We start from the raw sequence: 23541 nt of genomic DNA on the forward strand, positions 1-23541 counted from the left end.
AACTCAAAACAACTACAAAGAGATGCAAAACAACAAAAATGATGAAGAATAAAGAATAACAATTACAAAGAGAATCAAAACAACTACAAAGAGATGCAATACTACAACAAAGAGACTTGATAAAAACTACAAAGACATGAAAAATGAGAACAGAGATGCTAAACAAACACAAAACAAAACAGCAATAATATAATTTTGTCATTGGTAGTTTATTTGTGTCTCTTTGCTGGTCTTAGGCAGGAAGCATATGGGTGGGGGAGGACTTTCACATGTCAGTGCCCAGGGGCATTGTCTGATAATCTGTACAGCACTATGGCTGTTCAGTACATGTAGTAAAGGAAGAAGTACAGTATTTCTCCCTGAAAGTGTTGTGAAGTTGACACACAAAGCAGCATTATTTTTGATATACTATCTTTAAAATAAGTCCATTATTAGAGTGAAGTTAAGCCTACTGCTCACAGCAGAGACAGTTACATAATTGTCTCCTGAGCTGTTTAACATTTACAAAATGCTTTTCTAAAACATGCATCATGTTATAATCCATCGAAATGAAGATACTGGATATCATCTGTCCCTGTGTTTCCATGACATGAACACTTTTGCTACCTCTGCTCTTCTCTCCAAGACGTTTTGCAACGCTCAAGTTGATAAACAAAGCCACGTGTTGCAGGGAAGTTTCCAAAGTGGGCGGGGCTCATGTATTTCCGGGTTCTGAGTTGAGGATATAAGAAGAGCTGCGCAATGTCAACAGTAGACCAGAACAAAACGCTTTCAAGAAGGGATACCTCTTAACATCTCAAGCAGGGACTGTTTCCAACATTTTTTTTTATTTTTTACGTGTATTCAACTCGTCTCCATCGAAGCGGGATGCCTTTCCTCGGACAGGACTGGAGGTCACCGGGTCAGAGTTGGGTTAAAACCGAGGAGGGATGGAAAAAGACAACGGCAGACGAAAAAAACAACAATGTCTCCGTGGAGAGGTTGGTGTGCAAAACAAGTGCTGGGAAATGTCGCTGTCCCCATCACAACAGTGTTGGAGTTGCGCAAGTCTTAAAGTGCGCCATCACTTTGTTTTGTTTGTAGTTAGAGAAGGATGGAGGGAGGAAGAGGGGGAGGAGGTGTTTTGAGGAAGTCCAAAACAGCATTATGAACAAAGGCAGGGTGACAGACAGACAGACAGACAGACAGAAGGAGAGACAGGCAGACAGTAGGCCTGCACCTTCATGTTGTTTCCATTTCATTAACCTGACTGTCTTTGTTTTGCTGGGCCCATGTTCCTTTTCCAGGCTAATCACTAAGCTATTAATAACCTCACAACAAGTGAGTGGATTAACAAACGTCTGTTGAGGCTGTCCACTTTCCAGAATGATCACACTGACTTCTAAAGCCTTTACCTTGGCCTGAGGTTACAGATAAAGCACATGCACAACAGCGGAAGTTAGAAATGAGTTTCAACCCTTTTGTTTTGATGCTGGATTGTGGTCTCTGTACAGACAACGTTGAAAAGAGTGCTGCATGTAAGGCCTGGACCGTGTGCTGAGATAAAATGGTGAAATGTTGCCTTTAATGAAATATGGGTGCTTGTGTTTTTCCAGCTTCTGCAAAGCCGAGGAGGAGGAGTGTTTCAACAAGGAGAACCTGCTGCTCTCTCTCAGCTACGACATGGCTGCCAAGAAGAGGAAAAAAGACCTAATGAACAACAACACCAAGGTCCCCTGTGAGTCACAATGAAAGAACCACACAGGCTGGCTTATTGTATAAATATGCAAAGGATAACATTTTGTTATTTTTATGTGTGGGGTTATAAATCACGTAATAATACACCAACCTTCGGTTCAGGACAAAAAATATGAACCAGAGGGGCTCTTGAGGATGTTATGTAACGTGCGTGAGGGGAACTCTTCCCTAATAATATTGTTTATGATTAATTTTCCATCATTTTATAAACTCTATTTCAATAACTGTGCTGAAAATTGTATCTCATTTGTGATGTGTGCGTGTGCATTTGTCACAGTGCTTATGAGCTGCTTAATGAGGGCAGGCCACTAACATAAACATTCTGCTTTCTCCCAGATTTCCACAGGGAAAAGTGGATTTATGTTCATAAAGGAAGCACCAAGGAGGTAACAAACCAACTCATTTAGTTTCACATCAACTTTTCATATCATCATTGCTAATGTAAACATGCTGAGAAAACTCTATATTCCTGCCGAGGATCGCAATCTAATACCCTGATAATTAAATTCCCCCAGCGCCACGGATATTGTACACTGGGAGAGGCCTTCAACCGCTTAGATTTCTGCAGCGCCATCAAGGACACGAGGAGATTTAATTACGTCGTCCGAGTGAGTCTTCATCTCTTTATTTTCTTCCAGTTTCCTCTGTCCCTTTTTTGTTAATAGGAGATGTTTTGTTTTTGGCAGAGAAGGGGTTAAGGTTAAGAGGGTGTGTAGGCTTTTGCCAGGCTCTTATCAATGCTCTGCAGACCGGGGTCTCTCAATGGCAATGATACCAACCCAGGGAGTGTGTGTGTGTGTCTCTGTGTGTGTGTGTGTGTAAGGGTAGGAGTGTGTCATAGCATGACATTTTGGTGTAATTGGATTTCTAGAGCCATTTGGCATCCCTAAATTTAGCTGTATTTAAAATTAATTCGTATTTGTTCACTTCACATTTTATATAAGAAGTGTAAAACTGATGCACCTGAAAATGTTGGACCTTTTAAAACATCTAATAACTATCACAGTATTTTCACTAGGGATGCCAAATGGCTCTGTGAAAGGGGGGATCGTGTGACATCGCCAACATTCATTATAACTTTATCAATAGAAGATATCCATAGATAATCTGGAGCTTGTCTTCTCCATTAAAGTGTCACCGGACTGAACCAAACACCAGCTCTCCCACATGTGCTCCCATGTGAGCCGAGGGCTGCATGTGGTCGTGTTCTCCTTGCGCTGGTGGGAGGGGGGAGGCTGGGGGGGTGACAGCTGTGCGGTGAGGTGCGACCACCCGACAGGGGTTTATGAAACCAGACCCGGTGGTTGTCAGGTGATTCAGACCCCCAAACACAAGCACACATACACAAGCTTGTCTCTGCCAGACTCAGGCCGCCCTTTGTGTGTCTCCTGCTCTCATTTCTGTCTCATCCCATGCCACTATTTTCACTTGGATTTCTCTGAATCTTTCCTGTTTAACAGCCGTCCTGATAAATGCGGTGGAATGTACCAATTCAAGATTGATTAGGGGGAGACAAAGCTATTCCCTGTTTCAGCCGAGGATCATGTTTTAAGGCTGTTTTGTTGTTTTTTATCTAAAGCATAACGTATCTGCATAATAATATCCCTGAGACATCAGAATACAAAATATTCTGTTATTCCACAAGTAATCGAAGTTTATCTCGAATCTCTTTCAAACTTAACTTTCCACAGAGAGTTGGCCATATGTGTCTGTCTCTGTTGAAGTTTTGGATTGACCTTTTAGTGCAGGCCCCAGCTAACAAGTGCAGTGTAGTGTGGTAAGCCCAAAGAACAATACGGCTGTGTAACACTAGCGTCTCATCTGGACACGGTGTCCTAGGTCACTGCTCTTCACTGGTTGTGTCTGATGGCATTTGCGGGTTCATTTAACTCCCTCTCAGTTACACGGATCAGGTTCGTCCACAAAGAGACAGCGAGCGGCCTCTCTTTTCTCATGGAGGTTACTTCAAGGAGACAGAAACCTAAAATGAACACATTTCAGCAGCGCCGTTTTATCAAAACAAGAAGATACAGCACTTTTGATACTGTTTCTGTGTCTGTGGAAAAGTGAGAGCCGCACGCCAAGGTATGAAGTGCAGTTTAGCGAACAGCGGGGGCTAAAAGTAGATACGGAAACGCACATTGTTCTGCCCGGCTGCTCTACAAAGAGAGGAACGCTTGATGAGCTGCTAAAAGAAGAGGGGCATGGGATTAGGTTTTAGGAATGGAGGTGGAAAGAATGAAAAAAGGGAGCCAGGAGGGAGCGAAGAAGCTTAAAATTGGTCAAAACTGAGGGAGAGGATGAGGATGTAGGAGGGAAGTAATTTAGTCTAAAGCTGGGCGTTATTAAGACTCCCAGATTTAGGATTTGTCTGAATGCTTCAGACATCGGTGCTATCTTTAGTGATGAACTTGCATTTTTCAATCGCCCTCAGTATCCCCTCCAGTTCACCAGAATGTACCCCCGTAATATAATGATCTGATAACCAGGTCACATGCTCCGGTCAGAATGGAGCAAGGGGGAGAACTCGAGTTTCTCCATGATGTCACGGCATCTGTTAGATGCCAGACATGCCACCCTGGAAGCCGCTGTTTGTCCGCCAGCCAAAAGCAACAACCCTCGCAGACATACACAAGCAGGCATGAACACACAAGTGCACGCACTCTCTGTCAAATGATTCGGCTAATTCACATGACAGGAGGATCAGGAGTCAAATGATTAAAAGCTTGTTTGTGGAGGCTGATGTTGTCGACAGCCCGGGCTGCTGTCCAGCACCTTTCCAGTAGCTTCTTCCCCCTGAAGAGACCGAGAGCCAAGAATGCTGTTATATGGAGGTTGAGTCCAGCATCAGTTGAGAGTAATGACCGAGTGGAATGTCTCCAGATTTTGTTCTAGGCAGCATTTATTGTTATGCTTGCAAGTGCCTTTGTAAGAATGCAGCATAGCAAACATTAAGTAATGAGGCGACGGAACAGAGAGTCTCTGCGGCTGACGGGTTGAAATTTATGTTGTGTTTCTCTCTTTCTGTCTCTTTTCTCTGCTCTAGCTCCTCGAGCTTATCGCCAAGTCCCAGCTCCCCTCGCTCAGCGGTGTGGCGCAGAAGAACTACATGAATATTCTGGAGAGAGTGGTACAGAAAGGTGAGCCCCGTCGCTCTCCAAGAGACACTCAACTAGTGTGCCTCTCGGTTTCTCTCTTTTATGCCTCCAGGGGTTCTTATCTTTCTGCTATGGTCTCAGACATACACGCATGTACCTCTTCTATGCAGACCCATTCAGTCTATTTCATTTTCTTTATTGTTAGAAAGACGGAGTAGACTCCTCATCTTCCTCAAAGACGTAAACGCACATAATTAAAGTAGAGTGATGATTAAGCCTTCCTGCGCGGTTGTTTGCACCAATAGGTGAGGAAATGAGCCCTGACCACATCTGAAGGAGGCCTGGGAGTAAATTTAGTGCTTTAATGGCACGGTGAAAAACACTGACAGTCACCAGACTCCTCTGCAAGCCACAGTGTAAACTCAATGTTCCCTCTGCTAAACAGAGATTCAGGTTGTTTAGGTGGAGTTATGAAACCTGTTGGCAAAATATTATGAGCGTCAGAGGAGAAGAGTACAGCCACTCCAAAACATTTGGTTTAATAATGTGTTTTTTCGATGACTCACGATAAATCAGCGTTTGGCCGTTTGCCCGGTGGATACTAATCACTCTGTGACACCCAGGCTTTTAAACAACACTTTCTAGGTTATTATCACAGCGATAAATTGAGTTCAGTGAATCTCTCCTGATCCCCTCCTCAGTTCTCGATGACCAGCAGAACGTCCGGCCCATCAAGGAGCTGCTGCAGTCGCTCTACATCTCGCTGTGTGGTCTCGTTCAAGACATGGGCAAGTCGGTCCTGGTGGGGAACATCAACATCTGGGTGCATCGCATGGAGAACATCATGCAGTGGCAGCAGCAGCTGGACAGCATCCAGATCAACAGGGTAAGGACCAAACGAGAATTTGAGGACTTGCAAGAAATGCAAGTTCCTGTTATATTTACAACTTTTTCTGCTTCCTGTTCCCTTCAGCCCACATCTACAGGCATGACCCTGACCGAGCTGCCTGTCAGTCTGCAGCTGAACATCATGCAGCGTCTGTCAGACGGCAGGGACCTGGTGAGCTTGGGTCAGGTGTGCCCTGACCTGGGGGCGCTCACTGAGGACCGGCTGCTGTGGAAGAAACTCTGCCAGTACCACTTCACAGACAGACAGGCACGTAGAAATCAGTGGATGATCCCTTTAATATGCTCTAGTTGTTTTCCTCATTGTAAACTGTATCACTGCTCCACATGACCTCCAGGTTACATACTCAGGTAAAATGAGATAACGGAGCAGTCTTCTTGACAAACATTAAAATCACTCCATAAAGAGGTCAAGCATCTCTGATAAACAAGTTGCTGCTGGAAAGCGGAGGCCGCAGAGTGGTAACCTAGCAGCCGCGGGCTCCAAAGCATGCACTTGATAACAAGTGAGGAGGTCTCAGGCTTTATGTTAAATTAGGTTACAGTATAGCTTCCCAACAGGTTTACATTGAGTTTCTGTTTGGGAGAAAATACTCTCTCCACTAATGCTAGTAAAACCTCCACCTTTGTGTGAGGTAGTGAACTGAGGTGTGAAAGACATTCTCATGAGAGCTAAGATTAAAGTAGATATTTCAAAGTATTTTTCTCTCCCCGGATTGTGTCTAAAAGTCTGTGTTCCTCTTCTTCTCCTTCAGATTCGAAAGCGCCTGATGGTGTCAGATAAAGGTCACCTGGAGTGGAAGAAGATGTACTTCAAGCTGAGCCGCTGCTACCCTCACAGAGAGGAGTACAGTGACACCCTGCACTTCTGCACACACTGCCACATCCTCTTCTGGAAGGTAGTGTGTTTTTCTCGCTTTTCACTCTGCACTTGATCAAAGTGGACGTGAGACCTGCTCGTAAAGCTGCACTTTGAAGATGAAACGGAAGCAAAATGTAATATTGATTGTTGTGTGTGTCTTTCTTTTCTTTTTCACAGGACACAAACCATCCCTGCACAGCCAACAACCCAGAAAGTTGCACCATGTCCCTCTCCCCTCAAGACTTTATCAACCTTTTTAACTTCTGATACCAAAACAAATCCAGATGAACTGACTGTACATACTGTACATATACGTGTACCATATTGTTTTTTCGTTTAACGGCACTATCAATTCCTGGATGTGTATTTTAGTTGAGGTAAGACTGGAGGGGGCTCAGGCAGCGGGACAATTATGCAATCATGTTTCTTTTGAAAGAGGACAGACTCTCCTGGGAGAGTTCGCTGTTGAAAGTGAGTGAATGTGACCGAGAGGAGGAGAGATGTCGGAGCAGTCGGCCTGTAGGTGGATAAAGGGAACACTTGTCAGAGTTTAGTCTTAGTTTAACGTGCTGTGTGAAATGACACCTTCAAAGTAAACCTGACCTTTGATGTGCACACTTGTGTTTCCTGATATGAAGAATGTGGTTTTATTTAATTTTTTCGTTTTGTTTGTTTTTCCAACACAGGAAATAGGAAGATTATTCAAACTTGTTTGTTTGACGTTTGAAATTGCGATTTGTTTAATATATTAGAAGGCCTGCTCACATGGTGGGGGTGGGGTGGGGTGGGGGGATGGGATGCAAAGTTGCAGTAATATTGTGTTTGGCACTGAGAGGAGTAAATCTTGAGTTGCTGCGGTACCTAAGGGATAATGAATGTAAGCAACGGGGTCAGTAATTGTTCATTATGTTGTCACACCACAGTATGTTTTCTATTTTTCTTCGTTGTTTTTCACTTTTATAAAGATTTGATATGACTTTTTTAATGAGTTGTGTGTTCATGTTCCTGCTGTGGCTGCTATAGCTATAGCACCTGAGTGCAGTATTACCAAAGATATCAAAGTCAATAATATAACAATGGTGTGTGCCTTTTATCATAAAACTTGAAACCGGTACAGCTTAATCCTTGTTTGCAATCTTTTCAGATCCCGATGCTGTTTTTTTTGTTTTTTTGTTTTGTTTGTTTTTTTTAGCATTATCAGCAGATGTTAAGATTTGAAGCTCTGATACCAAAGTTGAGATGTTATTTTTCTGTAGCCTCCTGCATGATTTTTTTAAAACACACATCTAATTGAGTTTACTTATTTATTTATTAAGATCCTAGCAAGTGGCTCAGCTTGCTCTATTGGGTTTGAAGGAATGCAAATAATGGTATGAAGGTGCAATTTGACCCTGACTTTCTGTTGTCACTGCTCAGACAGTGAGGATTGATGTACATGCTATGCGATGCGTTCTGTTTATGTTCTGTGGAATAAATGAAAGAGAATAACTTTTGTCTGCCTTTTACTTCTCTGGGTTCTCTAATTGTTAAATGTTGTACTCTGGTTTCTTGTTGAAGGTGAAGGAGCTGCTCTGCAGGTTTGCCTGTTGCTAACAGCAGGCTTGTGCCCTCTATTGGACAAAATGATGAACTGCAAGGTGGTAGTTAAAAAAGAAATTGGTATGGGTATTGGATAACACCTCACCCAACTTGTACAGTGGTACAGGAAAGTGCTATGATTTTATTTCATTAGTTGCTTTATACAGTGATGGAATGTAACTAAGTACGACCCTTTTCTGCTACTTTTGCTTCCAGTCCACAACACATTGGAGTCATATACTGTACTTTTACTAAGTATTTATTTGATAACTGTAGTTAGGAGATACTTTAAAGATTACATGCTTCATCAGAGTCAGTCGCACATTTTGAAATACATTTATTTTATCTGCAATCAGATAAAAACGCTGATTCTAATAATCAGACAGATGCTGAATATCTGATCCAATAATCAACCAGGCCGATGGTTGACCTATAATATACAATGTATACATGTAATTGATATTGAAGTACATTTATTGTCAGAATATGTCTGATACCTAAGTACAGTTGATATCAAATACTTCTATATCTTTAGTCAAGTACTAATCATACTGGCGACTTTCACTTTTCGTAAGTAATATTTTCACACATCATTACTCTTACAAAACTTTATATAGGCTCAACTAGATTATGTAGCAGGCCAAGTGTACTAACATTCAGGTGACACATTTTTGACACTTTTTTGTGTAATTTGTCATGTTTCTGTAGAATGGAACAGTGAAATTTTGGTTGTTTATAGCACATTTAAATTGATTTTAATGTGTCATTTTGAGTATATACAGATTACAGAATATGTATATAAATGTCATTTACCGCAGATATATTTTGCTGGAAAACCTTGAACATGCACCTTGAAAATACTTAAAAGTGCTTGAATTTGACTATGGTAAAGGTGTAGGAATCCTGCTTGTAATACAATTGGATCTTCTCCACTGAACCAAAAATAATTCCAGGGCGTTATTTTGTCAGCAGTATAATATTCCTGTCTAGCAATGAACTCGATCGACAACAAAACCAGTGACCACAAGTTTCAAGACATTGTTTTCTCCAACAATTGTTTTAATTGTTTCAGTAGTTGAAGTTAAAATTAATAAAGCAAATGCAACTTATTTTATCATGACACTCAGACAATATAAACAATGCTAAAAATGGACACCATGTTTGATAATAAATAATATTTTTTACAAATATTATTCAAATATTACCAAGAAATATGACTTAGCACATAAGTCGTAATTGTAATTGTGTGCAACTCCCACTGAAGCATTGCACATACAGTACTGCCCTGCTGCTCAGGGTGTGTAGGTAGCTTTCATGGAGCAGTTCAACATTTGGGAAGCATGAAGTGTCAGACTGTCAAAGGCATGGATGTGTTTTACTGCTGTCAAAGCTATAACACACAGGCACCAATTTAAGTCCATATAAATGGGTGAATCCACCCATTTTATTCACTTAACATGTCATCCTAATCTTCCTTTTTAAGCCAAATACAAATCAGCAGGCTAAAGACAATACTGCACATTAATTTTACATCTAAATGGTGCCAGTGTTTCATTGCTGTGACAGCAGAAGAAGAAGGCAATGTCAACGGTACATTCCCAACTTTGTTTTCAGAGATAAACAATATAATTTCTTCTAATTTCTATCTAAAGCTGCATTAGTGATGTTGTAGCTCTTGTCTTGAATACCCCCCCCCATCTACAGTTTGTGCGTCTTGACGAATGATAAGCACCAGTAACAACTTGTTGACATGAACTCTTGCTATAGGAGTCGCCAGTGTTTGACATGACAGGAGACAGTTCAAATAAAAGTAACAAAGTTTGTTGCATATTGTCATCGTACCATACGTCGTTTTTTTTAGAAACTGTGTGCGTAAACCTCGTGCATTCCTCCCCTGCAGCTCCTCTGCTAAGATATGACATGAGAGCAAAGGAAATGTGGAAGAGTAATATTCAAACCAGTGTAGTCTGGTTGGTTCACGATATTGATGCAGCCCCCTTGACAGCAGAGGGAAACTGTCCCGTTCTCCTCGCTCGCCTTCATTAGAATTGTTGTTAATGGGTTATCGAGTACTGACTTAGCATTGAGCCACATCTACCAGACGTGGACCCACAACCCTTAAATCCAGCTTTTAACACTCTTTGATGATCGTTCAGCTTCGGCAGCGTTTCACTGTCCGTCTGAACTTCCAGTGCATTTACTCCAGAGGTGAGAGAGGCGGTGTGGGGTGAGAACCCGACAAAACCTCCCAGACGGTGTAAGTACCAACTGCAGAGGATCTCGAGATGCTGAGAATCCCCGGTGGTTTATGAGGTGTAGCCAGGGCAAGTAGTCGTCACTGTAGAGCTGCAAAACAGAAGAGCACTGAGCATTATGTGGCACATGAATACACGAATTGTATCAAAACTTTTGTGAAGAGAAAAAAAGTTCCATTCTTATAAATAATCTGGTAACACTGAAGGACACAGTTGCAAAGGAGAGCAAAGAGAAGAAGTTACCAGAGTTAGTAAACGTCACAGAGAGGTACGTTCTCTCTTTCAGAGTTCTGAATAATCCACTCAATAGCATCCCAACCCTACAGATTCACACAGAGAAACAGAAGATTAAAGAAGGTGAACACCAATGGAAATAGGAATGTTTGACAGTAAAGTCCCAGTAAGAAGACATGCAAAGAAATCTCCAGCAATATCTTTATTCCTCAAGTTCAGACAACATGCAAAAGATCAAATAAGCTCATAAATATGTGTGTGTCGTTACCTTCCTGGCGTTAGCTGACATTCTCCTCGCCATCATCCCCTCCAGGTAACTACTTAGGCTCACTCCCTTGACTGTGATGATGGCCTCCTGGGTGAGGACGGTGCTGGGGAGCAGGTGAGAGAGACAGTATGATTACTGTAAGATGTGGACAAACACTGTGTATCTGTAAGAACACAGGGTCTAACTCATTCCTATCTCTCTGCGCAATGTTACACTCGCACTCCATACACAGGAACGTTTTCACGGGTGAAATGCAAAGATGAATGAACCGCACGATGTACTTACACCTCAGGGTTGTCGGGGTGCGGCCTGTAAAGAAGCCTCTCGTCTACTGAAATCAGGTTGGTGAGAGTAATCTGAAAATAAAAAGTACATTCTCTCATTTATGTGAAGCATTGATATCTTATGATCCAAACACAGTGCACATTATTGATTTAGAAACAGAGGTTGCTATTACAATGAAGAGCAGTAATACCTGTGAATAGATGGACTCGGTATGAACTTACATTTGTTGAGCACAGCTCCATCTTTTTCTCGTCTGGGTCGACTATGGAATGTTCCTTCACATACGTCTGCGTCTGGCTGGTTCCCAGTATCTGTCAAACCACATAATACACAGTAAGTACAGCAGCATGAGCAGGAGCCTGTCATTCTTGATCATAAAGCAGGTCTAGGTCCAATATAAATACTTTGACAGTATCAAAAGTGTCAGTGCCTCCTCAGGCCTGTGAGAGAGAGGCACCAAAACTGAGCATTCAGAGGGTGAATAGAGGTGCTGCAGCAATGGACAGTATGAAAGTATGAAGCGGATAATGAGCATAATGTGGGACAGAGCAACTTATGCCCATATATTTCTACACATTTTAGTGTGTGTGTGTGTTGATGACTGACCGCTCGCACAATGCTCGGGAGGCCCCATTCTGTGCTGAGGAGTCTGTGGCTGTGCAGGCGTCCCTCCTCATCCAGATTGCGTTCCAGCACGTCCACCCCGACCACGTTTGGGTTCATGGGGTTTGGGTACTTCCTCATAGCAGCCTTGATCACCGTCTCCCAGGGGTAACTGCACACACAACAGCACAAAAGAACATGAAGGGGAAGAAACATATTTCACTATTGGTCATCTTTTGATAACTTGGCAGAGTGTACAGGAATGTGTTATGGTGTCCTTATTAAGACAATACACAGGGTAATTAAACCAGGCTGAATCAACCATAAACACTTCACATGTGGTTCTCTGGACAGGATTGTGACTGTGAAGGCTGTGGTTGTGGCTGACTCCTAATGTTAATGCTCATAAAGTGACTCACCATCAGAGCAGGTGGACTGTACTGACCACGATCATATAATCATGAGCTTCAGAGCTGAATTACATGTAGATGCATTCAAACTCAGTTAATGAAGTTGAAGGTCCCACCAGCCTAGTCCTGCAACGACAGACCAGCACACTCTCCTTCATGGACACTCTGAAAAATAACCCCCAGTGTGACCAACCTGAAAACATGTTCCGTGCTCCAAATCTTCATCTTTCAAGAGACAGTCCTGACCCTAATCGCTGTAAAACCCTCCGGTACCCGCCGCTGTACTTCACCGGACCATTTTCATATGAGCAACTAGCTCCAGTGATCATAGAAATGGGCCTTTGATGGAAGCTCACGACCATCAGTGAAGCGAGTCCACAGAGCGCATCTCCGCCTTTCTTCGCACAGAAAGCCTGCGGAGAGTCAGTGTGCGCTGCTGACGTCACAGGAACAGGCAGAAAACATGTAATTTATAGATATCAACAAATAAATCGGCGCAGCTAAGGACAAGAGAGAAGCCGGTGCACCAGCGGAGCCACCAGGTGTCGAGCCGGACGGAGTGAGATACGGAGATCCGGTCAGGAATTTCAAAACAAAACAATTTTAGTGGGCTGTGGTTGCGACTTCCCTTCACCGACATCATCCTCAGCCTTTAAAAAGTCTGATGGGATATATAGCCTAGCCGAAGGTTTAAGAATCATCAGCAAGAGGCACTTACAAAAGATTTAAGAAGGGGCTTTTTCTGTGTAGAGTTTAGTTTAAACGTTTGAACCACTGGGGATCAAAATAACTTTAATAGGCTACTACACACTCTTCTATTAGACTACTCATAAAGCCCTCTATATTTTATTAATATGGCTATGTTATTCAATAATATCCCTTACTTATATCCATTAGCCACTTTTATAATAAGACTATCAAGCACCATAATGCAATAGACCAGGTTCTTTATCTATTTTAGATCGATACTGACTCACTTATAACGTGTTATGTTCACCATAGTGCAGTACAATTAGGCGATTAGTTTTACAGTCTTATTTTGAAAGCCACAGCCCTGCTGTGCCTGCAGTACTCTGGTTGTGTGTGTCAGGCTTGACGAAGCTGAAGTAGCTGCTGCTGCAGCTGCATCCGCCTCCATCTGTGCGCATGCGCGTAGCATCCTTCCATCATCCCAGCAGTCAAGTGTCACCGAAGGAGCGGAGCTGCGTCAAGCTCGAGACAGACAGAGAGAAGCAAGCCGGAAACACGCTGAGACTGTTTTCAAATAAAAAGATTTTGTTTGGAGACTTGATGATGATGAATCGCCACAACATGAGCTCCCACACTCAGCGGTTAAATACTTAAAAGATAAACTTATCAATTGTTACGTTGAATTTACATTGATTTAGACCTAAGGATTTAACAGATGAAACGTCTGGCTGTATTATTACTGATACACATTATAATATAATGTCGGGCTGTGCAATTAATTATAAATGAAAATATCAACAAAATACCAACATGGTCAATATACAAATTGCAAGACTGGCAGTTTTTGATAAAGGTAAATTGTGTCACTCACACAGACATACAAATCACATCATCGTCATTTGAATTATAAAAGTGAAATTTACAAATATATATATATACAATTTCCGCTTTAATCGTGCAATAGCTGTCGAAATAATTGCAATATAATAAATTAATGTCTTGATATTGAGACATCAGGTACTTTTGTTTTCTCACTTTCTGTCGAGCTGCAGGAGCATGCGTTGATGCTGTTTTATTTTGAAACTGTGAGCGGAAGTGTGAGGTGTACTGCCTCTGCCTGGCCGCTGCCGCTGCGGGGCTCAGAGGAGGAATTCAGTGGAGCAGACGCGCAGTGGAGGCCAGTGTGGTCCCTTAACGACAAATTCATGCCATCGCCGCTCGTCCGGCGGCCCGTTTATTTCACACTGTGTACGGAACAATTCATCAACTCACAGACATCAAGCTCAGTCGATTACGAGCCGGAATAACGCACACTGCATGACCTTGCATTGAAAGTCATTATAGACGGATCTTTAAAGCGCCGACACGGTAAGGTAATAAGCATCCTCACTCGCACGGAGGAGAAAGCGAGACCAATATGTCGATATGATGGGCTGCTGTGTGTTGTGCGCACTCATGTGGTTGATGTTATGTCTCTTATGAGGAGTGGTCGTGTTTAGATCTGAGACGAAAACAGCTGAGAGAAATCATATTGATAACAGGAGCGCCTCGTTAGGCCGGACTGCATGCCGCAGAATGCAAATCCGCCATTCAAATGGTGAACGATGCTGCTGTATCAACATGAGGCCAGGCCTTTTATAAGATAACATGTGGTTAAATGTTTATTCAGACAGTGGGGCAGGTTTTTTTTAATCATTTTTATCAGAGCAGTTTGTATGAGGAGAACGCGTGCAGGACCAGATGCTGCAGCAGCGCCTGATCCGCTCCAGGCTGGGGGGGTGGGGTTGGGGGGAGAAAGCGAGAGAGCGGGGAGAGAGAGAGAGAAAGTGACAGAGAGAGAGGGGGAGAGAGGGGCGTCATCCTTATGGGATCATTAAATCACACTGTGTCTGACTGTGCACTCCACTGCTTACCAGCCTATGCGTCAGTCTGCCACTACATAGGAGGTGACCCATTTCAACGTCAAATTGGGGCACGAGGCAACCCCCCTCCTCGTTATAAGGGCCACCAGGTTGGCTGGTGGTCGTGCTCAAGCCAAAAAAATCTGCTGACACATGCGCTCTGCCGGCCGGTGCTCCCAGCCTTTGTGCGCAATGAAGCCTATAGCTCCTATCATGGCCTCATGGGGGCCACAGACCCCTATAGGCTTACAGCTGGCCGTCTGTTGGCCTGGGTCCGTTTCTTTTAGATTAATCATTTTAAAAATGGAATTATTATGATGTTCCAGTTTAAAGAAATAAGCCTGGTCGGGGTGATGATGTTGGTTACTGATCTCCTGGATGCTGACACCATCTCTCACTCAGTGGATCCGGCTGTGTTTAATAAAAGCTGCCAGTTCAGAGGCCTCCTTTCTCACACCTGTCTTTTTAATTTAAGGTCATCGGCCACAGCCATGGAGATTGTCACACATTTAATTAATGACACCATAGAGTTCTACAAATGGACCTTAACTATTGCAGGTAATACTCTTGTATTTTTTGTATTGTCTGAGAGTCAGTGTAAGAGATTTGAGAGAGAATGGTGATTTAAAAGTGACTTAAAGGATAAGTTCACCCCAAAATTTAAATGTAATCATTTTCTACTCACCCTCATGCTGATGGAAAGTCGGGTGAAGTTTCATATTAGTACACAAAATGTTCCTGGTGTTTCACAGTACAACAGTGTTGCAGCATTCTCCTAAAGAATTGAAGTAGATTCTTTTAAAATGTATGAAAGTATGAAAGAAGCCCAGAAATTCCAAATTAAGTAAAAATATCCTTCCTGAGACTTGGATTGCGCCAGACAAGCTGCATGGAATTTTCATTTTTTGGGTGAACTCATCCTTTAATACACATTCCTGTGTGTATACACTATTTGTACATCTTCAGCTATGTTCTTCCTTTAAAGACTCAGTCAGAAACAGGCTTGTTGCATCTAAAGTGGAATCAGTTTTGACTCATCTGCTAAATCAATAAAATGAAAAATATTGTTGGGATGAATACAGTTTATTTCTTCTCGCAGGATAAAATACATTCACACACACACACACACACACACATAACATTCTGATAGTATCACGTGAACCATTAAACAATGGTGTTGACACCCAGCTGACCTCCAGACAGGTCACCTCAGGACAAAATCTGCCGTCTGTACTCGGCACCAGTTTGACCTGCACTCTTCTTTAAATAAGCTGACACTGCACCCACACTGTGTCAGTGTGCTGCGAACAGTAAGAATAGTTATGTAATGCTCCGAGCATCTCTGTCCCACAGACAAGCGGGTGGAGAAATGGCCTCTGATGGACAACCCCCTGCCCACGCTGGCCATCAGCACCTCCTACCTGCTGTTTCTCTGGCTGGGGCCCAAATACATGAAGAACAGAGAGCCCTTCCAGCTCCGCAAAACACTTATTGTTTACAACTTCAGCATGGTCTTCCTCAACTTCTTTATCTTTAAAGAGGTAGGTTATTATTGGACTTTTATCTCAAACGAGGGCTGGGCAGTATCTTTTATATATCATATTATGATCATGACAAGAGTCTTAGATTTTGGATATCGCTATATGGCAAAAGCTCTCTGCCTTCATTCTGTCTCTGTCCCTCTGTCGTCCCTCTCACTGTGCGGCTCTGTCTTTGTCCATTTATTATCAGTGATTCAACAGAGATGTTCTTTTTTTTCCCTTTTAGCTGTTTATGGCAGCGCGGGCGGCAAGCTACAGTTACATTTGTCAACCTGTGGACTACTCAGATGATCCCAATGAAGTCAGGGTGAGTGTTGCAGGAGGTTGTAGACACACACATAGAGACACACGCACACACTCAGTTGTATTAATAGAAATGGAGCATTTACCACAATGGCATATTATGTAACTTACTTTCATATGATTTATGTGTGTGCAGTAGGGCTGCACAATTAATTGAGGTATTATTGAAATAGCAATATGGCTAAGTGCTATATCCAAATTGAGAAGCTGTACTTTGATAGAGGTAAAGTAAATGACAAAACAGCATAATAACAAAATGTACAGTTAAGACCCCAACAAATGCTGCACCATCATGACTTTACTAGTATTTTCATTGAAAATGAGAATTGTAATGCAAAAATGATCATTTCCACCGATCACAAATCATACTGCAACTGGAATATCTGTATATGATCACATTCATTTTTATTCTTTTTACCATATCGTTCAGCCTAAGTGTGCAGTAATTTGTTACCAAAAGGAACAAGACACCTCTACTAATTTACAACAACGTATCATGCTCTACTGTAACACTACTCTACAAATAATTAAGAAAACCCTGGTAAGGGTGCCAGTGAAGCTCCAGTCTAACTGGTTTTTAGAAACATGATCAGCTTCTGTTCATTTGGACCGTGCTTCTGTTATCAGAAAAAGTGCGAGCTGGAAGAGGGATCACTGAAGGTGTTCAGTTTCACCTTCCTTCCCTCTGCTCCATGACGTAGTTACACATGTGACGCAGTCGAGTCGGCCTCAGGTAACTCCTGGGGTTCAACTCCTCGACGTCTCCAACTGTCTGTTTCTCTTTTTTCCTTGTGTTTCCTTCCTCCACCTGCACTTGCCTTCTCTTCCCTTCAAACCAATTCTCATGTTTCTGTCTGAGACAGGTGGCAGGAGCTCTATGGTGGTATTTCGTCTCCAAGGGCATCGAGTACCTGGACACGGTGTTTTTCATCCTGAGGAAAAAATTCAACCAGGTTACTTTCCTGCACGTCTACCACCACTGCACCATGTTCACGCTCTGGTGGATCGGCATCAAGTGGGTGGCAGGAGGACAGTGTGAGTACCTCATGCTACAGTAGAGCTCTACTTTACGCTTTTAGCTCTATGTGTGCCTACAAAGATGTTATCAAACAATGAAAATAGTTGTGATCTTTACCCCTTATTTCCTTTGCTAATCACCTATACTGTGCTTTCCACAATGTACCACAGTGTACCATAAGTTGTGCGGCTGTTTTCCCATTTTTGTGGAAGCTATGGGCTTTCGTTTATTTCCCTGTCGTGGATGGATTACAAAATGGATCCACCAGCACAGGCTCAGGGGCCCGCAGGTGTCAAGGGGCCCTGAAGCCATGCAGAGTCAAAGAGCTCAGTCAAATCTAGGCATTTCTGGGTCATGTTTTTTAATCTCCTGGTCCCAAACCAAGTCCATGTCTGTGCCCAGGGGGCCTTTGTCATGTGTCATAATTCGTCCATGCCATCAGTATGAGAAACATATTGCAAAGACGTAGATAAATAATAATCCAACACAGTGCTGAATCATTTCTTGTTAATCTCTGTGTTAAAGGTATACTACGCAGGATTTGTTGGGTGCTGTTTGTAATCACACCATTCAAAGTTTGTCCCTCCGCCTGGCTCAACAGTTGAGGGGCAAACTCTAGCCATCAGAGAGAGAGAGAGCAGCTAGAGCCCAAGCTTGAGAGTGAATGAATAGAGGGAGCAACAAAGCAGTGAATCAGAGAAATGAAACCTTTTCTGATTGTTTCATGGCGGTTATATTCTAAAGCACACGCGCCCACAGCTTCACAACCCTCCGGATTTTGTGTGACTGCAGCCAAAGTGCACACTTCACCCTACCCACTGTTTGCCTCTCTGCTGTGTGTTTGTAGCCCCGACCCGCCCTCGATCAAACAGACACGCAGAGCCGTTGCTCTTTATACATCCATGACAGGCCGAGGTTGACGCCCAGAAACATCCTGAACACAACAAAGGCTTAAGAGGATAAGAAAATACAGGCAAAGGGCAGCGTCTCTGCAGATACAGACACCACCACACGCTCTGGTCATAAGTGATGACTGAGAAGGGCTGTTTTTGTAGTCTATACATTGATTTTTTTTTATTTTAGGAAAGTCCTGCATAGTATATCTTAAATGGAGTTGAAAATTGTTGTCAATAATGTGAAGTATTCACAGTTTGGGAGTTAAAGGATTTATAAAAACCGAATGTGTGTAACAAAACTGTTAGTTTTCTAGCACCACAACTGGCATAACAAAACTAATATCACTGTTGTAATTTTCTTTTCTTTGCAGCATTCTTTGGTGCGCACATGAACGCAGCAATCCACGTCTTGATGTACCTGTATTATGGCCTGGCCTCCTGTGGACCCAAGATCCAGAAGTACCTGTGGTGGAAGAAGTACTTGACCATCATCCAGATGGTAAGACATTGCCTCACTGTGTGGCAGATTTCAAGTATTCCTTTAAAGGATAACTACCGTTTTTTACAACCTGGACCTTATTTTTTAGCAAAATATATGATCATTTAGTCACCCAGATAACTTTGGTGTCATTTGGCATCGTTCGGACGAAATTAGATCCAGTGTAGCGCCGATATATCCATATAATGCGAGTGACGGGGCATCAACACACAGCCTCTATATAACGCATTATCTGCCACGAAACTAGTTCATTTCACCAATAATTTGTTACGATACGCTCGTGCTATTCCCCTCTGAGTCCGGGCTTGTCTGTTGTCAACATCCAGGGTCTGTAGGTTGACCTACTACCTCTGACCTGGAAGATGCTGCTCTGAGCTGTGCGCACCCGCGACAGCCCGGCTTCTTTACCTGTAGCTGCTACTGCTAGTTTGACCCCGGATGTTGACAACAGACGAGCCCGGACTCAGAGGGGAATAGCACTAGCATATCGTAACAAAATATTCGTGAAATGAACCAGTTTCGTGGCAGATAATGCGTTATATAGAGGCTGTGTGTCGATGCCCCGTCACTCGCATTATATGGATATATCGGCGCTACACCGGATCTAATTTCGTCCGAACGACTTCAAATGACACCAAAGTTATCTGGGTGAGTAAATGATCATATATTTTGCTAGAAATAAGGTCAAGGTTGTGAAAAACGGTAGTTATCCTTTAACACATCTTAGAAGGTTAATCTTACCTCACATCTTACAATGTATCTTGGCCATTCTGAAAAGTGGTAAACAGTTATATGATGCAAAAATGCGATTTCGTCTCCTTCTTTGCGTCTCAGATCCAGTTCCACGTCACCATCGGCCACACAGCCCTGTCCCTCTACGTCAACTGCGACTTCCCCCACTGGATGCACTACTCCCTCATCTGCTACGCCATCACCTTCATCATCCTCTTCGGCAACTTCTACTACCAGACCTACCGCCGCCAGCAGCCCAGGCGCGACGCCTCCTCCTCCACCTCCTCCTCCAAAGCAGGCAAGGCCCTCTCTAACGGGACCCTCAACGGGCTCAGCAAGGCCGCCAACGGAGCAGTGTTGACCGGGAGCAAAGAGGAGAAGCCCCAGGAGAACTCTGGCAGGAGAAAGAGGAAAGGAAGGGCTAAAAGAGATTAGAGGAAGAGGAGCGAGAGAGAGGTAGAGGTGAGGTAGGGCCTTGGGTTCTAGGGTGATCGTGCTAAAACATGAGAGACTTAATTTGAGGAAGATTTAGCTGGATGGATGCTTTAAGGTGTGATGTGTTTATTTAAGCCATGATCTGAGTTGTTGTAGATAAAGTATGAGACAGGCTTGTGTTGAGAGAGAATCATTCTGTTAGTGAGAGGTGTCAAAGGTCTTCAAAGATAACCCAAAATACAGTCGCGTTTGGTGCGGGATAGATCTTAGTATTCCCTCTCTTTATTGTGGTGCCAAGTACCGTAGATCTGGTTCAGAAAGTGACTTTCAGCAACTAAAATTGAGCCTGAGACAGAGTTTACCAGGCCCGTTTGGCACGCTGGGAAAGCTACATTAAATGCGCTGAGCTGCTTGAAAAAGATTATATATCATTGTTATTAGCAATCACTGCTGTATCGAGACAGGAATACACATCAGAACACACGCACAAACATGTCAGTTTAATATCTTTTTTCTTTGTCCACCTTTACAGATATAAAACCGATGATAATGTACAGTACCATGTCATTTTTGTCCTCAAGTTATTATTGATGTTACGTGAGAGAGATTTTTGGGTTTACAGTTGTTTTGCTAAATAGACACCTCTGCAGTTATCCACTTATTTGTGAACATGGAGTTGTCCGTTATTTTTTATTTATTTCAAGTTTCACTGTTGAGCTTTCACCCCATTAGCGCACAACTCTAAAGAAGGAAAATAAATCAATCTCCGGAGGTAAGAGGTACATAGAAATAGAGAAAAATAGATTTCTAACCCTTCGAGACTTCAAATGGGATCGTTCCATCACTGGTTTATGATGGGACAATCATCTACTGGAGGTCATACAAGGGTCACATTTTCTATTTCTGTATACAACTGTAACAGGTTTTGTATATCCCTACTTGTATGTAATGAGAAGAAAAGTATGAATATTATCCAGAGAAATGATGGATCTGATGATGTTCTCAAGCTGGTGGAGTTTTGTCTTTGCAGATGTTTACCTGTCTTTTTATATCATATCCTCTCTGATGTGGTCGTTTGTCTTACATGCCGGTGAAAACGTTGTGTGCCGAACAGAGAAGCGGTGGCGTTCTGGGTTCCCTTCGTACTGACGGAGAATTCAGAAGCAGCTAACAGCCAGTTTTTATCAAGCTCAACCAAGCCTAACTGAAGCGCTACTTTCATCCCATATCCAATCAAATATCTTTTCGTGTCTATGTTTTCAGGCTTATTAAACCGTGTCCTGAGCTGGCTTGAATGTAACTTTATCAGGGGGAACAAACTTGGATTTAAAAAGATAAAGATTTATATACAAAAAGAGCTGGTGAACCTCTATAGTGACTGCGTATGTTATACCACTATGAAGAATAACTTTGCTCTGCCTGTAGTATATAGAATCAGCTGTCGGCTCTATATCAGCAGATCCAGCTTTATGTCACCCATCAACCAATGCATTTTGATGTTATTTATTGGTTCTTTCTATTTATTTTCATGTAAATACCAGTTTCCATCTAGCTGAGAGTGCTCGTCTGTGTATTTGTGTTCTTTTTGTGTTGTACATATTACATTGTGATATTTTGTACACTGCGCATTTGGGAATGTTCCCAGCTTGTTAGCTTGGACAGTTATACGTCCACATTGCTTCTGTGTTTCTTTTTTTTTTTTTTTTAAAGTGTCATAACTTTGAACTCTCTTCAAATTGAATAAAACTGAATGCCTCTACAGTACAAATGTATCGCCACTTCATTGAGCTGTCTACTTCGTGGTTCTTTAACAAGGATATAAATTGTCTTACATTCTCTGTGGATCAAGACAAGATTAGATCAGACAGTTTAATTAATCCCTGTGGGGAAAAACTCATTTGCCACGAAATCAGCTCACACAGACTACAAACAATAAAGACATTGCATTCAAAGTACACAACAAATAAATAACACCATAAAACCCATTGGAGACATGACTAACAACTGAAAGATGCTACTGATCTGGAACACATCAAAAAGTTTCTAATTAAAAACTCTGACCGCCGCTGGAACAAAATATCTTCTGAGGCATTTCTGGAGCTTCACAGCAAAACAACGTTGCAGCATTCCCCTAAACAACTGAAATAGAGACTTTATTTAAAATGTTAAGAAAACAAAACAAAACAAACCCCATACAGTGGCTTCATACAGCTCACCCTGAGTAATCCATGTCCTTTCAAGCTCTGAAATCCCAAACTGATATGAAAAGACGCATGGTCAAGCTTGTGCACCCACTTCAGACAGGGTTAGTGCTAATGCTTTTAGCATAGCAGCTAAAGTGAAGATTTTGGCTATAAAAAGTGTAAATAACATCTTTTCAAATTAGTTTGGAAATTCTGGGTTTCTGGAGACTGAGATTAAGTTGGACTAGCTGCGTGAAGCTAGTTTCATTTTATGTTTTAAAACAATCCACTTCAGCTGTTTAGGAGAATGCTGCAGCTCTGTTTTGCTGTGAAGCTCCAGAAATGTTTTGTGGACTACAAAGCTTCACCCAACTTTCCATTAGCACGGGGGTGACTGAATTTTTATTTTTGGGTGAACTTCTCTTAAATGATCTGAACTTCCTCAATAATACTCTTGACTGAGCCTTCCTGAATACAGAATGTTCTTTTTCCAGTTACATTTACTTTAACTTCTAGGTAGACACCAAGATATATGTAAGACCAGACAATCTCTATCTGCTCCCCTAAATTATCACTGGGAAGACCTTCCTCCTTCTTCCTTCTGAAATCAATGACTAACTCTTTGGTCTTCCCAACATTCAATTAAAAATTGTATTTATCACACCTGAGTGACAAATAATTTAACTGCTATTTGTACTGCTAGCCATGTCATTGCCATAAAGTATACCCACAGTGTCATCTGAAAACTTTTGGGGTTGACAAGACACCTGACTATGCCTACAGTCAGCGATATAGAGTGAGAATAAAAAGGGTGGATGTGAAAAGACAACGTTGGTAACAGATGTGCAGAGTATGTTTGAGACACTAGAGGGCACCATGGTTACATTACAGTGCATCAGCATCACTGTATGATACAGTATGCTCACTATGCTCCCCACGTTTTGAACCATCCACTGTAATTATGAAAATGACTTCACCTCAAGATAAAGAACTTCATAAAGTTTTATGATATGAGGAGAAGAATATAATCTCTCAAAAATTGTTGATGGGGATCTGTAAATGATGAGCCTTCTGGTTATCAGTTTGCTATTGTCTCACTGTATGATC

General features: G+C 42.3%; 3 protein-coding genes and 1 long non-coding RNA gene across 5 annotated transcripts; 2 read left to right on the plus strand and 2 right to left on the minus strand.

Annotated features, from left to right (window-relative positions):
* Positions 1 to 730: 730 nt before the first annotated feature.
* Positions 731 to 8091, plus strand: fbxo32 (F-box protein 32). Its single transcript, XM_084356351.1, has 9 exons — positions 731 to 980; positions 1596 to 1717; positions 2074 to 2123; positions 2253 to 2345; positions 4784 to 4877; positions 5537 to 5721; positions 5809 to 5991; positions 6497 to 6640; positions 6781 to 8091. Exons 1-9 carry the CDS (start codon positions 868 to 870, stop codon positions 6868 to 6870), a joined length of 1074 nt encoding a protein of 357 aa, XP_084212477.1. The 5' UTR covers positions 731 to 867; the 3' UTR covers positions 6871 to 8091.
* Positions 8092 to 8599: 508 nt separating this feature from the next.
* On the minus strand, positions 8600 to 12807 carry prelid3a (PRELI domain containing 3A). Of its 2 annotated transcripts, XM_084356561.1 has the most exons (7): positions 12430 to 12807; positions 11830 to 11998; positions 11445 to 11534; positions 11224 to 11294; positions 10939 to 11041; positions 10680 to 10756; positions 10392 to 10527 (listed from the first exon to the last, which is right to left on the minus strand). In XM_084356561.1, the coding sequence occupies exons 1-6, from the start codon at positions 12459 to 12461 to the stop codon at positions 10685 to 10687; spliced, it is 537 nt and encodes a 178-aa protein (XP_084212687.1). In that variant the 5' UTR covers positions 12462 to 12807; the 3' UTR covers positions 10392 to 10527; positions 10680 to 10684. The 2 variants fall into 2 exon arrangements, with proteins under 2 accessions (XP_084212686.1, XP_084212687.1); XM_084356560.1 differs by lacking the exon at positions 10680 to 10756 and having other exon boundaries at positions 8600 to 10527.
* Positions 12808 to 14049: 1242 nt separating this feature from the next.
* Positions 14050 to 22034, plus strand: elovl4a (ELOVL fatty acid elongase 4a). Its single transcript, XM_084357322.1, has 7 exons — positions 14050 to 14294; positions 15303 to 15385; positions 16181 to 16368; positions 16595 to 16675; positions 17535 to 17706; positions 18957 to 19084; positions 19919 to 22034. Exons 2-7 carry the CDS (start codon positions 15319 to 15321, stop codon positions 20249 to 20251), a joined length of 969 nt encoding a protein of 322 aa, XP_084213448.1. The 5' UTR covers positions 14050 to 14294; positions 15303 to 15318; the 3' UTR covers positions 20252 to 22034.
* LOC311259919 lies at positions 17052 to 17526 on the minus strand. Its single transcript, XR_014622958.1, has 2 exons — positions 17257 to 17526; positions 17052 to 17209 (listed from the first exon to the last, which is right to left on the minus strand). It is a non-coding gene; the product is annotated as an uncharacterized lncRNA (long non-coding RNA).
* Positions 22035 to 23541: the final 1507 nt, after the last annotated feature.

Source organism: Pagrus pagrus (assembly GCF_965226575.1).
Source record: "Pagrus pagrus genome assembly, chromosome: 7".
Taxonomy (NCBI): domain Eukaryota; kingdom Metazoa; phylum Chordata; class Actinopteri; order Spariformes; family Sparidae; genus Pagrus; species Pagrus pagrus.